Source organism: Gallinula chloropus (assembly GCF_964237585.1).
Source record: "Gallinula chloropus genome assembly, chromosome: 14".
NCBI lineage: Eukaryota > Metazoa > Chordata > Aves > Gruiformes > Rallidae > Gallinula > Gallinula chloropus.
In genome coordinates, this window is record NC_140099.1 from 18,357,535 (window position 1) to 18,372,686 (window position 15,152).

The window sequence follows — 15,152 nt, forward strand, 5'->3', positions numbered from 1 at the left end:
AAATCGTGAAAAGCTTTGGCTTTGAAACAAGCTGGTGAGAAGTGCTGGGGGGGTGGCAGGGGGAATGAGATGCATGTGTGTTTTAGAGAATTTCTTCTGAAGTCCCAGAAGCTGAGCAGTATTAAATAGTGTTTAAAAGTAGGCACAGAATAAGACAGAGTCCTTCTGAGGCCACAAAGACAATCAGGCCATGTAGACAATCTGCATTTTCACTTGTATATTTTGAGTGGGGAAGAAGATGGCAGCTCTAAGGGTGGCTGATTCCAAGTGGGAAGGAAGGATCCGTCAGGTGTCTGGACCTGCATCTTTGTACCCTAGTGTAGAATTCCCTCCCCAGCTGGCCCTGCAGAGGGAGGGGAGCCAGGCCATCCTGACTTGTCTTCATGGAAGCATCCATTCAGAAGTTTGGTGTTCATACTAAATCTCACTCGTAGAACACACATACCTGTGCTACCTGCTGCTGCTTGTTCTCTGTCTACTGAAACTTCTGGTGCAGAAGCTCCTTGTTTACATGAAGCACTTTCTGATTAGGCTGGAAACTTAACTTCTTTTCCTCCTGTAAATTTGATGCTGATAACAGATGACTGACTGCATTTTGTTTGAGGATAGAGGTATGAAAATTAAGCTCTCCTGAACGAGGAGGACTCACGCTCCTCATTCTGCTAAGGAGAGAGCTCAGACTTTAATTTAGTGAGCAACATGCAAAAACTTCTTTCCCTGACCGCCTCATCTTTTCCTCAGTGTATGTATGAATAACTTAATTCCTGAAAGAGATTCTTCCTTTGAAATGTTTTGTTGTTCCATGGAGTTACTGTAGCTGTGTGTTAATAACTGCTGTGTTGACTGGCAGTTTCTTGTTGTATTTTTCCTGTTCTTGAGGAGTTTCATTTCTGAAAGTGTTGGCTGTGGCCACCTGTACCTGTAAGCCTTGGGTTTGGGGCCTGGAATGTCCCAAGTGTCTAGTGAATTTTGCTGGGGTGGTTTGGTTTGGGGTTTGTTTTGGTTTGTTGTTGGTTTTGGGGGTCTTTTTGGAAGAACACTCCTGTCTGAGGCTCTGTTCTTCTCACAGCGATGTGCTGCTGTGGTCGAGGTGGTGCTGAGCTCTGCTGAGCGCAGGGAGCAGCCGAGAGAGAACTGTGCAACCGTGTGTGGGGTTCCTGTAGTACCTGTACTGCCAGGGGTAGCTCTGCCTTCGGCAGCGTTACGGTCTTGTTTCTTGTCCTTGTGGTGTTACTGGTATTAAGTCAAGTGCCTTCAATGCTAAAGGCTCAGAAAACTTTTCTTAAACTGACTCCGTGTCCTATGCAAGTGTTTTTTCTACGACCTGCATAACCAGTACTTTGTAAGACTTGTTTACGCTTCAATTGTACATAGTGTTTTTTAAAAAAATAGTATTTTTATTTAGGTACCTCCAAACTTGAATTCTAGTCTTGTGTGATGCATTGTAAAACAATACATTTCTCTTTTGAGTACCATTACAGTTGTAAAAAGGTTTTCACTGGTTCTATTTTTCTACTGTTGCTGAGAAGCATGTAACACTGACTTTATCCTACGTATAGTTGGCATTTCAAATAAATGGCTTGTATAGAACGTGCTTGTGCTGCCTCCTCTGTGTGAGGATCACTGGGGGGCTGCCCCTGTGGGCTGTGCCATCCCTTCCCAGGGAGGGGAGGGTTTAGTGCGCTCCCTGGCCAGGGGAAGGAGAGGTTTAGCACAGGCCCTGCAGTTCCTCCAACAGTAAAGGCTCTTGAACTGAGGAGGGGTTTTGTCCATTCTGGGGGGGTAAAATGTGCAGTGATGCTTTGAACTCTGGGGTTGTTCAGCAGCTTATCAAAAGGAAGAGCCCATCAGGGAGGGAGATAGCTCAGTGAGTCCTGCTGGCTAGAGCCTGCATCGCCTGAGCCTGCTCTCTGTTAAAGGCAGTGGGCTTCTCCCTGGAGGCAGAGGGGCTCAGCCCTTGAGCCCTGTGCTTCCTCCACAAGTAGTTGGACACCAGGGCTTGGGGAGGTCCCAGCCTCATGGAGCTGCAGTTATTCTGTCTCTGCTGGATAATGAATTACATCTTTTGCAGAAACAAATGCTTCACCCTTCAAAGAGCTGATCATACAGCAGCAGAAACTCTTGTCTCCCTCTACAAGGAGGAAAGGCTGCAGCTTACAACCCGACAGAACGTGTGGGGAGTTCTGTGTGGTCTTGGATGTGCTGTGACAGCGCAGCTCTAAGAACTTTGTTTTGGTGGATATGAGGTACTTGGTTCCAAAATCTTCCCACAATGGAGCCCCCCCTGCAGCAGTGCTCTTTCTTACTCCACTAGCACTGGGCTGGGCCCTTGCTGTAGCAGGTGCCTGCAGCCTGGCTGCTGCTGCTCTCTTGGCATGGCTGGGGGAACAGCATGCCCTGGCAGGGGCTCAGAGCTGGCTCCACGCTCCTCCCAGCCCCTCCAGTGAGGGACATGCCACACGCTGCAGCACAGAGCGAAGGGCATCCTGCCCTGTAGGAACATGGAGCTCGTGTCCTGGCACATGGCTGATACACAGGCCAGCGCCACGCTGCCCTCAGCCCGGCTGCATTGGGGGGTGAAGGGAACGTGCAGGATGTCAAAAAGCCAGGACAGCCCAGTACAGAGTGAACCAGAGTCCTTTAATTGTCAGCGGTCTCAGATACGCAGTTACAACTCCCATAACAGTTGCTACAAAAAAGCACATACACTACCCCGAGTAAAGATTCAAAAGCAACTAGTAATCTTGCATGAAACAAAGGGCTGAACTGAGTCTTGATGCTAGAACTAGCTTTTGTGAGTAAACTCATCAAACAAGAGAGGGAAAGAGATGTGAATTCTTCTTCTTAAAGATCATTAACAGGGAGCAGAATTGAACCCCACAGAAAAGAAATTTTCCAGCTGCAGGCAGCAGGAGTTAAAAGTAGGATTTGGGGTTTGTGGGTAAAGAAAACTAAAAACTACATTAGGCTCCAAACTGCCAAAAAGTCATCATTTCAGTGTAGATTCTTAAGAGTCACTGGAACAGTGATTGGGAAAAGATCTATTGTAGCAAAATGCCAGGATGCCGCAGGGTTTGCTAGACCACTTAGGCAGCAACAGTAATTGGAAGCAGGCTTGTTTTTCAAATGAAATAGGGGGGTCCTGTAACACATCCCCCCCCCCACCCCCCTGCTTAATTTGTGATTCAGTACCTCCTCCTGGGTGCTGGTAACGTTCTACCGTGTGGATAAAATTCATGTGAAGTTTTTGCTTGTAAAACTGTACTGTACAATATTAGAAACCAAAGTTCTCAGGTTTATAAAAACAGCCACAGGGCTCCCCTGTATCCCAACCTCCAGTTCTCATTTTTCACCTGCCCGGGCAGCACTTCCTCAGGGGTGAGCTGTGCATGCAGGGGGGTACAGCGCTGTTGAGGGCACCTGCTAAGACCCAAGTGTTACATGGCCCCTGCCCTCCAGGCCTTACTGCCTGCCTGCTTTCCCCGGTGAGAGCCGCGCTGCCTCGGGGCAGCGACACACGCCTCCAGCAGGGAGCCCTGGTGAGAACAGCCGCACCCCAGAGACAGGACAGAGCTGGTAACAGCAGGGAAGCCGCATGTTCCCGTTTCACAAAGCACAAGTTCACCAGGTGCACGTTCCTGGCGCCGTACAGAGGGAAGAGCAGCAGCCCCCGTGCGGTGTAGGACAGCTCTAGGCACTGGCAGTGGAACAGGTGAAAGGCTAAAGGGAGCGCCTGGGACAGGCTGCGCTTGTACGGAGCCGTCCTCCCCCTGAGACACGACGCGGTTCCACAGGCAGGTGAAGGCACTGGGTACTGAACTTTTTCGCAGTGAGGGTGAGGGAGCCCTGGGACAGGCTGCCCAGGGGGTGTGGAGTCTCCTTCTCTGGAGAGATTCCAGCCCCGTCTGGACACCGCCCTGTGTGCCCTGTCCTAGGGACCCTGCTTTGGCAGGGGGTTGGACCCGATGAGCTCTGGAGGTCCCTCCCAACCCCTACAGCTCTGTGATTCTGTGGAGTCCCTAAACAAGCCAGGTACCTGTGGAGGGCGCTCTCAGTCACTACAAATACAGGAAGCAGGAGGTAAAATGAAGGTGTTTCCTGGGCAGTCGGATTTTAAGGAGAAGCCAAATACTGAAGATGCCTCATGTTTGCCGGTGAGTATTGTTTCCCAGTTCCCCTTGCAGACGCAGGCGCCCAGTCTAGCTGCAGTAGTACTGCATCCTGTTAGTCCGTCGTCTTTTCCGTGACTGAAATTCTTCAAAGAAGTGCTGAATGTCTTCTCTTTTAACCACCTAGGGGAGCAGCATGAAACTCACGTTGTGGGACAGGCATCCAAATAAACCAGCTTCTTCCTCTTTCCTGCACCACCCCACATAACTCAGCACACGTGTAAAGCAAGTGTCCAGGGTCCCTTGGTACCGCGAGCAGAACAGCCTTCCCCCTGCGCCCAACAGGACTGATTAACACCCGTATTCTGTGTGGAGAGGACACAAGCAGGGAGAGGAGCTCCCCACAGGTATGACAAGCACACAGAGCAGAGCTCTGGCGGTGTTTCTGAGGGGTCTGCCCACTTGCTTTTATCATCAGAAAAACCAGCACAAGGCAAGGCTTTGGCTTGCTGGCTTCAGGCTCGTTCTTACGTAACGAAGAAGGGCAGTTTAGCAAATAAGCCAACAAAATGCACATGGTGAGTAACAACAGCACACAAATTCTTCCAGAAAATGCTCCAAGACTGTTAGCCCATACTTAGTCACTCCTTATTCTTCTAGGGGTGTAAATTCAATTTAAGAATCTCGGGTTAAGAGCTTTTTCCTCTTCCCCCAATACTTCTCCTAGAGCAACACGTTTCACCTATTCAAGAACAGCTCTCAGTGCTTTATAGGTGGATTTCTGTAAGGTCCCTGTTCTCTCTCAGAAATGGTGTTAAGGACATAGAACTTTTAAAAAAAAATCCAATCAAATCAGGGATTTCTAAATTCCTGCTGCAGGGATCAGAAATGTCCAAGAGACAGCGCAAAACATTACAGCATCACAGCATTCACCACCCAGCCCTCAACAGGCCCTTAAACACCCTTTCTGGCAAACAAATTCTGTGAGTCGTGCCTTACCGTTCCCTCATCTGCAAATCTCCTGAGATAGTCAGTCAGCTCTGTCTTTAAATCATTGTATTCTGGATGGAGAAGTGAAGGCAAGGGAAAGAAAACAGAAGAACCAGTAAGATGTTCAGCTTTAGAGTAACACGGGCTCAGTAAGATGACTTGTTCTGCTTCCTCTTGCCCTTCATTAGATGTACTTCAGGCAAATCTAGGCTGGGACCAGACTGTAACCAACAGCCACAAAAAGAAAGGCAGGTCCAGGTGGACACAAGAGGCCCAGTAATTTATCAGACTGGCCTGTGCAGTCTCAGGTTGAGCTTCAGAGACACGTGCAGGAGCTCAGGGAGCGAGTTAGTACAATTAACCAGTCCTGCCCCCAGCTTCCCACTACAAACTCCCCTGTGGGCAGGGCTGGGAAGTCATGCCCATACCTCCAGCCTGGGTCAGTGCCCTCCCCAGAGTGCAAAGCCCTCACTCAGCACAGGCTCCAGTTACAGAACACCTCAGGGCTGCCTTGTCAATACTCTGTGGCAGAGCTGCCGGGGAGCACCCTGCACCCCAGCTTCCTGCTGGCTGGCACCCACCTGGACAACAGGAGACCACCCAACAACAGCCCAGGGTGAGATAAATAAGCCAGAAGACAGCAGAAGCATAAATTAATGTTTAAATATTTACATTACAGGACGTTAGTATCAATACAGCATCTAAGATGTTAAACAGGGGAAAAGTTCCCACACCATCTAGTTCTTTGATATAAGTTGTGGTGGTGGGGGTGTCAAAAAAAAGCAGCTGTGCTTACCACAGATGAGTTCTACTTGCTGGACTCTGTTCATGCTGTTAAGGGTGTCCATTAAAGGATCTCTCCTCTCTGTCTCTTGGTCGCTGGTGCCTTTATTTTCATAAGCCAAGACAGTGTCATATTCATCTGTCAGGAACTGGACTTCAAGCTCTGAGTACATTTTCTGGAGAACAAAGTAAAGTTCACTTTTACCTTCTACAACTTCTCAGATGAAGATGCTCTCCCCCACTCCCTTTTGTGTTCAGTACCACAAACAACAGCAATCGAAATAATAATGCAAATTTTGTACCCAGCACTTCAGGCCTCTCCCCATGGCAAATTCTAAAGCAAAACTGGATCTAAGCAGCAAAGAAAACACAAATGCTTAGAAGCTCCTCCGTGCTGTATTCATTACAAGGGGTGCAGGGTGTTTCTTTATGTGGGGTGGGGTGCTTATAAGCAGAGTAAGAACATACACACAGAGTTTATCTATAGGCTTCTCTGAAGATTCTCTGGGAGCTCCTTCCTGCCTCCTCCCCCCCCCCAACATCCATGAGGGGACTGAAGGACACTACATACCATGCAGTCTTCACAGGTGCACAGTTTGCTTCTCCAGTTGGAGGGCCAAAAGGTGGCAGTATCTTTTTTTAAAACCTGCTTGCTCTGGAGTTCCTTCAGCTTGCAGACTGGTGCCTCACTCTTGGTGCCTGCCTGAATTAAAGTGAGTGTTCAGTGCTCTGTAACGTTACTCTAACACACCCTGTTGCTTCCAGCAGCAATCTTCCTCAGGAAAGATTTTGCTTCTGTCTCAGACACTTATTTTTTTATAAACAACCTGTATTACCAGCCCATCCACACAGGGATTCTGGTGTGGTTTTAGCAGTTCCCACTGGGAATTTCTGTAGCAATTTACTGCAGTAACCATAAGAGTTTGAGAAACCAGAGCAGGACTGTGATGCAGTTGCAGCTACAACCTCTGCATCAGAACAAACTTGGGAGCTACCTCAGTGCAAAGGCTGACAAGCAGGGATGGGTCTAACCTACCTGCAAACACATCACACCCTTGTCACACTTTTACAAGCACATTCCAGAGAGACCACACACTTCAAGTGTCAGTGACAGAAAGCATCTCCCCTTCACTGGCCCTGCGGAGAGGGGGGCTTTACTTCACCCATCACCAGTGCAAAGGTGTACAGGACAGGAAAGGGTGCTGTTTTACCTCTGCACAGGCAGACCCAGAGCTGGTGGAGGGTTCACTGAACTGTTCTGTCTGCTTTTCCTCCTTCGTTTCTTGGTGTTCTGCTCCACTTTCTTTTTTTATTTCCTTTTTCTGCTCTTCACTTTCCTCAACCTTCAGGACAATCCCATCATCTTCAAGGGAGTTCACTTTGGTCAGAGCTGGAACTGGAAGATACACAATGGTGTCAGTGAAAGTCCCAAGCCAGGCAATGTACAGGCTACTGCAGGAGTTCTGACTGCTCAACCACACACTGCCAAAGACCACTGAGGTCACCAGGTACGCTGCAGGGGCCCGGGGTATACTCCACAGCTGCCCAAAGACACAGTGACCTACATTCAGAGAGAAACCACTCCCTCCTTCACCACAGTCTTCATCACCTCTCATACTCTTGAAGTACTCTGCTTCCCAAAACCTAAGCCTTAGGAGGGGGAAAGGGTATCACAAGAGGAGATAGTTCTGTACTAACAGGCTTGTCCTTCTTGCCACCCCTTGGTAGCTATCGAGGTTCAGTAGCTGTTGAGTACTTTTTTACTGACTTTGTGTCAGCAAAGTCCTTCACTTTCTGCAGACACACCCCCCAAAAGCTCCATGACAGCAATGGCACTAACCACTTCCTCATTTAAAACAGGTGTTGCTTTTGATGTCCCTTCCAACTGAGCACTTCAACGTACCTATTTACATTAGAAAGAAGAGAACTCTGGGTAGGCCAGCCTGGAATCCTTGCCATCCCCAATGACATCTCTGGCACATAAGACATCAATCACCAGTTTAAATAAGCAACATTCAAGAGACCATGTGACACTAGCCCGCTGCAGAGTGGCTTGAGAAGCAAGGCCATGAGCCTGTGGAGCAGCTGTCCAGGCAGTCGCCTGTGTAGCTCAGTCAGACCAGGCCCCACGCAGTCTTGGTGGGAACAGAAGGGCCAACAGTCGGTCAGCACATTCTTGTGTATCATACAGCGTGGACACAAGGTGTGGGAGCAGGAGGTGTGATAAGGACTCAGTGTTCCTGGGACTGAGAAGAAGACAGGATTCCCAGGCTGCCAGATGGGTGGAGTGTGTAAATGTAACTTTTAGTTCGGAGCCCATTAGAACAGGACAAGTGTAACACGTGGCAGGAACAGTATCAAAGGGAGTGTGTGCCTGCAATGAAGCTGAAGCTTGCCTTATCAACCACACTGGCTGGCTGCATCCTTCCCTCCCGTCGCGACAGGCGTCGCAGCACTAGCCCTTTCCTCAGAAATGATGTCACCTACCCTGCTGATCCTGCAGAGACCACGTAGCAGAGAGAGGCCTGGTGTGACCCAGGGAACACGTGCTGACCACAACCCCAGCTCTACTCAGATGAAGCTCTTACACGTCCATTTCAGGTTACTCTACTGTTCACTCTTTGCTGCTCAGAGACTCTGACTCAGCTGATTGCCTCATCACTTCTCTTCTGATGGCTCTTCAGCTCTTTGATCCAGTTTAGAAATTAAGTTCCTCTAGAGTTCCTTAAGTTCTGGGGCTCTCAACGTAAGAAGGACATTGAGCTGTTGAAGCAGCTCCAGAGGAGGGTCACAAAGACGATTAGAGGGCTGGAGCATCTATCCTATAAAGACAGGCTGAGAGAGTTGGGCTTGAGAAGGTGCTGGGGAGAACTTCTACCAACCTTCCAGTACCTGAAGGGGCCTATAGGGAAGCTGGGGAGGGGCTGTTTACACAGGCATGAACCGACTGAACAAGGGGTAATGGCTATAAACTGAAGAGGGTAGATTTACACTAGATATAAGGAAGAAATTTTTCACTGTGAGGGTGGTGAGGTGCTGGCACAGGCTGCCCAGAGAAGCTGTGTCTGCCTCCTCCCTGGCAGGGTTCAAGGTTGGATGGGGCTTTGGCTAACCTGGGTAATCCTTCACTAAGGGTGTCCCTGCCTATGGCAGGGGGGTTGGAACTGGCTGATCTTTGAGGTGCCTTCCAACCCAAACCAGTCTGTGATTCTGTGAGACAAGCATTAAATCTTCATCCACCTAGGTGCTAGCACATCTCTGATGAGACAGGAGTAAGTGAAGAGTAAGCACCACAGAATGAAGACTTAGGAACAAGAAGTGCAACGCTGCTTTTCTGTACAGAACAGTCTCTGCAGCCCTGCATGTTCCTCTGCTGAAGGCAGCTGTCCAGTACACCGCACAGTTTCTCTAACCACTCAGCCAGTATTATGTCATTAAGAGAAACACAAGCTAACCAAATATTGGCTCAGGTATCTTAATTTTCTTTACCTGCTAATTGTGAGGCATAGGCCCACAGGAAATGGCAGTGACTCATGCAGGCTTGGCACACCATTTCATGGAAGTCTCCGCTTTCAGGAGGAACCGCTCCGAGATGCTGTCAGAAAGAAACAAGCAGGCAGCAGGGAAGCATTCACTGCAAATGAACAGACTCAGCTCTGGGTTTAGAGGAAGCAAAACATCAATTGCCACCACACTTTCAGCACGAGCATACACTCCTGCAAACCTTCCACAACAATTATCAGTATTACAAATTCTCAATTATTAATTCTGAATTAAAGGCTGGAAAGAGCTGATACAAATTCCAGGGAAAAAAACTGAAATAATCCCCTCTTTGTCTACAGCCTTTTACACCTTCTACATACATTTACACAGAAGAATCCTGTAGTTTATCTACAGAACCTATAATTAAGGCCAATCATCTTTTATTAAATTCTTTGATCCTGCAGCTTCAAACATGGAATTTCACTCACGCCCTTCAAGGCACACGAGGCTGAATCCCTAAAGCTGACACATTAAGTAGGGCACTTGCTGAAGTGCTGAGCTGCTTTTAAAAGATTTCCCCAAAGTTGGTAATCAGGAATCCACAGCACAGTTTGCTCCTTGCTATTTAAAGTAATTACAGCTTAAAAACTGTTCAGGTGGTTGATAATGATGGGGCCTCAGTAAGAAACTTCTTCTCACCCTGATTGGAATTTTCCAATCAAGAGGAGGGTTATAGAGTTGTTCTTTTATTCTGCAGCAGTAACCTTCAAGGAGGCAGAACTCTTCCTAGGTTTTCTGGAGCAGACAGCACAAGTTTAAACCTTCAATATTCCTTTGCAGAGGATGAAAACAAATACCTTAGTACTGGTGTAGTAATTTTTTGAAAAATACAGCAAATCTTCCCAGCTAAGGCTAACTGTAAAACTTTACTGACACCAACTTATTTCTATGCAAATGGCAATTCTGCTCCTTATAGTTTCCTTACCCTTCCATGGAACCAGTCTTCACAAACTATGCACTGGATCATCTCATCTGGAATCTAAACAAATGGTGGTATTATTAGCGTTAGTAGCAACCTCCAGAATCCCTCACAGGCCTCCAACTGCAGTATTATGCAAAGCCTGCTCAAGTGAACCCTGTTTCCCTCTTCACCCACCCACAGGGAGCTGCCATTAGTAAGTACTTACTGCTTCATTACTCAGTTTGCTTCCCTGAAGTTCCATGGCATATATAATTTGTCGTATTACCAAGACTGTGGAAATTCCCATGTTATTACAAAACTAGTTTTCCCAGTAGACCAAGACACAGAAGAGCTGATAAAAGTTGATGCCCAGGGAGGTGGTGGAGTCTCCTTCACTGGAGATACTCAAGACCCGTCTGGACGCCTATCTGAGTGGTATGTCCTAGGGAGCTGCTTTGGCAGGGGGGTTGGACCCGATGATCTCTCGAGGTCCCTTCCAACCCCTACAATTCTATGATTCTATTCTATGATTCTATGATTCTAATGGGATCTCTCTTCCAGTACACAGAAATGCTTGAACAGGCAGCTTAGTAAAAGAAAGACACTGATATTCGTGACATCATCAGGGCTACAGAGGAATGCCAGAATCCTAACTACACTGTCCACCATACAGTACAGTACAAACTGCTTGGTTTGGAAACAGTTATTAACCACCTCTTTAGAGATGTTTAGCTGCCACTGAACTTCAAGGAGAGGTTGTAAACTGGCGTTTTGCATTTGAAAGACTTGTGCCTTGCTTACTCTTTAACACACCCAAGATCTGTGACTGCCGACCAAGGGGGGTATTGTAACGCTTCCCACAGAGAAACGGTCTTCTGACCAGAAGGGAAAGCCAAGGCCTGTCAGAGGACTGACCCTCCCCAGCCCAGCAGCCTTGTCAGAGCACTCTTTTGCAGGCACCCGACAGCCGATTCTGGTCTCTCCTGACATGTGTGATGTGTCTATTCTGTGCTGGCTGCACTTCTCCAGACAGGGAGAAACCCACCCCCAAGGGAGCACCGGAACTTCAGAGACGGGAAGCGCGAGAGGACAGGAGGGCTGTGGCCAGATGATGCTTTGTCTTCCTCATCGGTCTTTAAGGCATAAATATATTCTACCACTAAAAAAAAGCAACCTGATAATTTCTTTATACAGCACACAGCAACCAAAAGCAATACAGAACACAAGACTTCCCTGTAAAGCAGCTCAGGGAACACCCTTTGCATAAACACCTTTGATTACTCCTGTTTTTGGTACTTCTTACCTCATCTTCAGGATCAGGGTAAGGTCTTTTACAAGTACAGTACAATCCATAGAAATTATCATTATACTTATTTCCTGAATTCACCTTGCACTTTTCCTAGGAGGAAACGAAAAAATGTCTCAACAGACAATGCAGGAAAAAAACAAAAGACAGAAGAAATGTTTAATCCCAAAATAACCCAGCTCCTGTTCCACCTTAATTCCTGTATCAATCATCATACTCATCAGACTGGAAATCCAAAAAGAAAGATTTTATACAGACACCTCCACTAGACAGTGAGCAGCAGACTGGGAGCAAGAGGAATACTGAAGCTGAAAGAGCAAGGATGGTCTTTCCACCTTTATTATAAATGGCAACTGTGGTGTTCGTTAAGCTGTGGCTAATCTGAAACAATGCAATCCCAAGTGTTTTGATCACCAGCCATGCCTGCCTGGTGCCATTATAGCAACACCTGCCGATTTATTGCACCCTTTCCCCTCTGTTTTGGTTTGGGTTTTTTAAAATATCTAAACTGATCCAAACCCAGCTTTGTTTAATCTTACCACCAAGCTTCTACTAAATTCATGTCATACAAGCGTCACTCTGCAGGGGAGGATTATCCAAATCACAAAACATGCCGAATTAAATTCAATTACAGGTAATCCCATTAAAAAGAAAAACCCTAAACCAACTCAGCTAATACAGTTGCAGCCAGAGGGCTTCAGAACTGCACGTAGCTGGATGCTAAGGTCACCATCGGCCCCTGCAGAAACAGCTGTGCCCATTTATGATGTTACTACAAAACACTTTATATCACCACATTGACAAAGGAAAGAAGGACGATGTGAGCATCTGGCACCCATGAAGTCAGACAGATTAGTGGAGGGATGCTGAAGGTCACTTACGATGTACAATTGATTTTGCACTGAAATGGGAGAGGATGATCAACCGTGTGATCCGTTTAATTGACTCAAATGAGAAAAAGTAGTATCTTAAAACTGTCTCAAGTGCCTCTCCAGGGATCACTGGACTGTAGCCCTAGGCTGTCTAGCTCTGCCAGAACAAAATGGGCATACACACAACAACTTGCTATTTCTACATTTGGACTGTTATTACCCTGGGAGCAGCCAGATGAGACAAGCAGCTTCCTGTCACTGCTTCCCAGATTACCAACTACTCATCAAGTCCAAAACAGCCATCGAGGTAAAAAAGGCACAGGGGATTTAACAGAAAAGGTTCTCCTAAAGCCAGCTTAAAGCTACTGATGGATTAGTTCAGGCACCACACCATGTTTCCAGCACTACGCAGAACTGCTGCTGTTTGTGGATGACAAGGATCAGACGTTCTCCCTCCTCCCACCATTTGCCGTTGGTCCCTCAGTAATTTTACCTCCTTCTGCAACACTCCCACCTTGTTTAACTTGCTGGGAAAAGCCTCATGAGTCAGCACTGGCTGAGGCGAGGAACCCACCTCCCAAGACTCTTTATTTTGGCTCTGCACGTACAGAACCCACGTCTGAACTTACTGGGAGCAACTTGCACTGCAGGTTTTTGAACTTGCTGTTCCCACAGTCGCAGCGGAAGTTCCTGAAGAGGAAAACACAGGGGGTTTTATTAGTGTTTCGGGTTTGTAGCGGCTCCCAGCAGTTCATCAGGAGCCATACCGATACTCTTGCAGCTCCGTACTCAATAGAATCATAGAATTGTAGGGGTTGAAGGGACCTCAAGAGATCATCGGGTCCAACCCCCCTGCCAAAGCAGCTCCCTAGGACATATCACTCAGATAGGCGTCCAGACGTGTCTTGAATATCTCCAGTGAAGGAGACTCCACCACCTCCCTGGGCAGCCTGTCCCAGGGCTCCCTCACCCTCACTGGGGAAAAGTTCTTCCGCATGTTGGTGCGGAACTCCCTGTGCTCCAACTTGCAGCCATTGCCCCTTGTCCTGTCCCCATAGACCACTGAAAAGGGGCTGGCTGATTCCCACTGCATCCCCTGCTTCAGATAATTATAAACTTTAATTAGGTCCCCCCTTAGCCTTCTCTTCTCAAGGCTGAACAGTCCCAGCTTACTCAGCCTATCCTCACAGGGGAGATGTTCCAGGCCCCTAATCATCTTCGTGGCCCTTCTTTGGACTCTCTCCAGGAGATCCCTGTCCTTTTTATCCCAGGGAGCCCAGAACTGGACACAATACTCCAGGTGGGGCCTGACCAGGGCAGAGCAGAGGGGGAGGATCCCCTCCTGTGACCTGCTGGCCACACTCCTCCTGATGCACCCCAAGATCCCATTGGCTCTCTCAGCCCCCAGGCCACACTGCTGGCTCGGTGAGAACCGGCCAAAGGACCGCGGGGCCTTCACCCGCTTACAGCGCTCTGGGCAGAGCTCCGCCAGCACCGCCGTCTGCGGCAGCGCCTGGCTGGAGACCGCGCCGCACAGCCAGCCCCGGGGCTGCGGCCACCGCGCCCAGCACAGCCAGCCCCGGGGCTGGCCGAAGAGGAGCAGTAACGGCTTCACCTCCCGAGGCCGGGCGCAGGAGGCGGGTACGGTCTGCCTCCTACGCAGCCGCCTAGAGCTCCCCCCTAACAGCCGCTATTCCGAGCGAGCGGGCACACAGGCGCCTCCGGCACCTGCCACCCGCGGGGAGCGGCTGCGTCCCTGTGCAGCCCAGCGCTGCCTCACCCCGCGGGAACAGGGACAGTGCGGCGGGAGCTCCTCAGGCCGCGGCCCCGCAGGGCGCCCCAGCGCTTGGGCCCGGCAGTACGAAGGGAGCGGTGGCGGGACCCGCGTCACCCGGAGCGAAGCGGCCGCCATCGCGGGCCGCCTGAGGGGAGCCGAGCCCGCGCCGCCCCCACCCCCGCCCGCCAGCAGCGCCCGCGCGCTTCCCGCCTTCGCCGCCGCCCCAGGCGCGCGCCCCCGCCCCGCCCCGCCCCGCGGTACCTCTTGGTGTAGAGCTCGAAGAGGCGGTGGGTGCCGTGGCACTCGTAGCTGCAGGCCAGGCAGATCCCCGCCGGCTCGCTGCCGGGCGGCGTGCAGGTGCTGCAGGCGTACAGCGCCTGTCTCTTCACGGCGCCCTGCGAGGCGACACCGACACGGGGTACGCGGGCCGCCGGAGGAGGGGGGCAGGGGGAGGGGGGGGGGTCTCGTCCCCCGGAGGCCCCGCCCCCAGCCCCGTGGCCCCGCCCCCAGCCCCCCACCCCCCCCACACCCCCTTCCCCGCGGCGCCCGGCCCCGCCCCCACCTGGGAGTAGCTGCACCGCTCGTGGTCGCTGCCCCCCAGCACGGCCCGCGCCTCCTTCTCCAGTTCCTCGTTCTCCGCCAGCACCTCCGCCAGGGAGACCACGGGCTCCTCCGCGCTGCAGCCGCTCCCCGGCTCGGCGCCCGCCGCCGCCGCCTCCTCCATCTCCGGGACGCGAGGCCGAGGGCGAGCCGCGGCGGGAAACGCGCGGCCGCGACGCCAGGGGGCGCCTCGGCGGAAGCGGAACCGCTGCGCGCCCACGTGACCGCGATCGCGCGTCACGGCGGAGCGCCGGGGGGGGGTGAGGGGGCG

The 15,152-nt window shown here is 50.3% G+C and overlaps 1 protein-coding gene across 1 annotated transcript; it reads right to left on the reverse strand.

The window, feature by feature from the left end:
- Nucleotides 1-2,619: 2,619 nt before the first annotated feature.
- On the reverse strand, nucleotides 2,620-15,053 carry UBR7 (ubiquitin protein ligase E3 component n-recognin 7). Its single transcript, XM_084270672.1, has 11 exons — nucleotides 14,844-15,053; nucleotides 14,543-14,676; nucleotides 13,134-13,194; nucleotides 11,630-11,725; nucleotides 10,351-10,404; nucleotides 9,372-9,477; nucleotides 7,094-7,278; nucleotides 6,454-6,585; nucleotides 5,896-6,058; nucleotides 5,109-5,170; nucleotides 2,620-4,292 (listed from the first exon to the last, which is right to left on the reverse strand). Exons 1-11 carry the CDS (start codon nucleotides 15,003-15,005, stop codon nucleotides 4,200-4,202), a joined length of 1,248 nt encoding a protein of 415 aa, XP_084126798.1. The 5' UTR covers nucleotides 15,006-15,053; the 3' UTR covers nucleotides 2,620-4,199.
- Nucleotides 15,054-15,152: the final 99 nt, after the last annotated feature.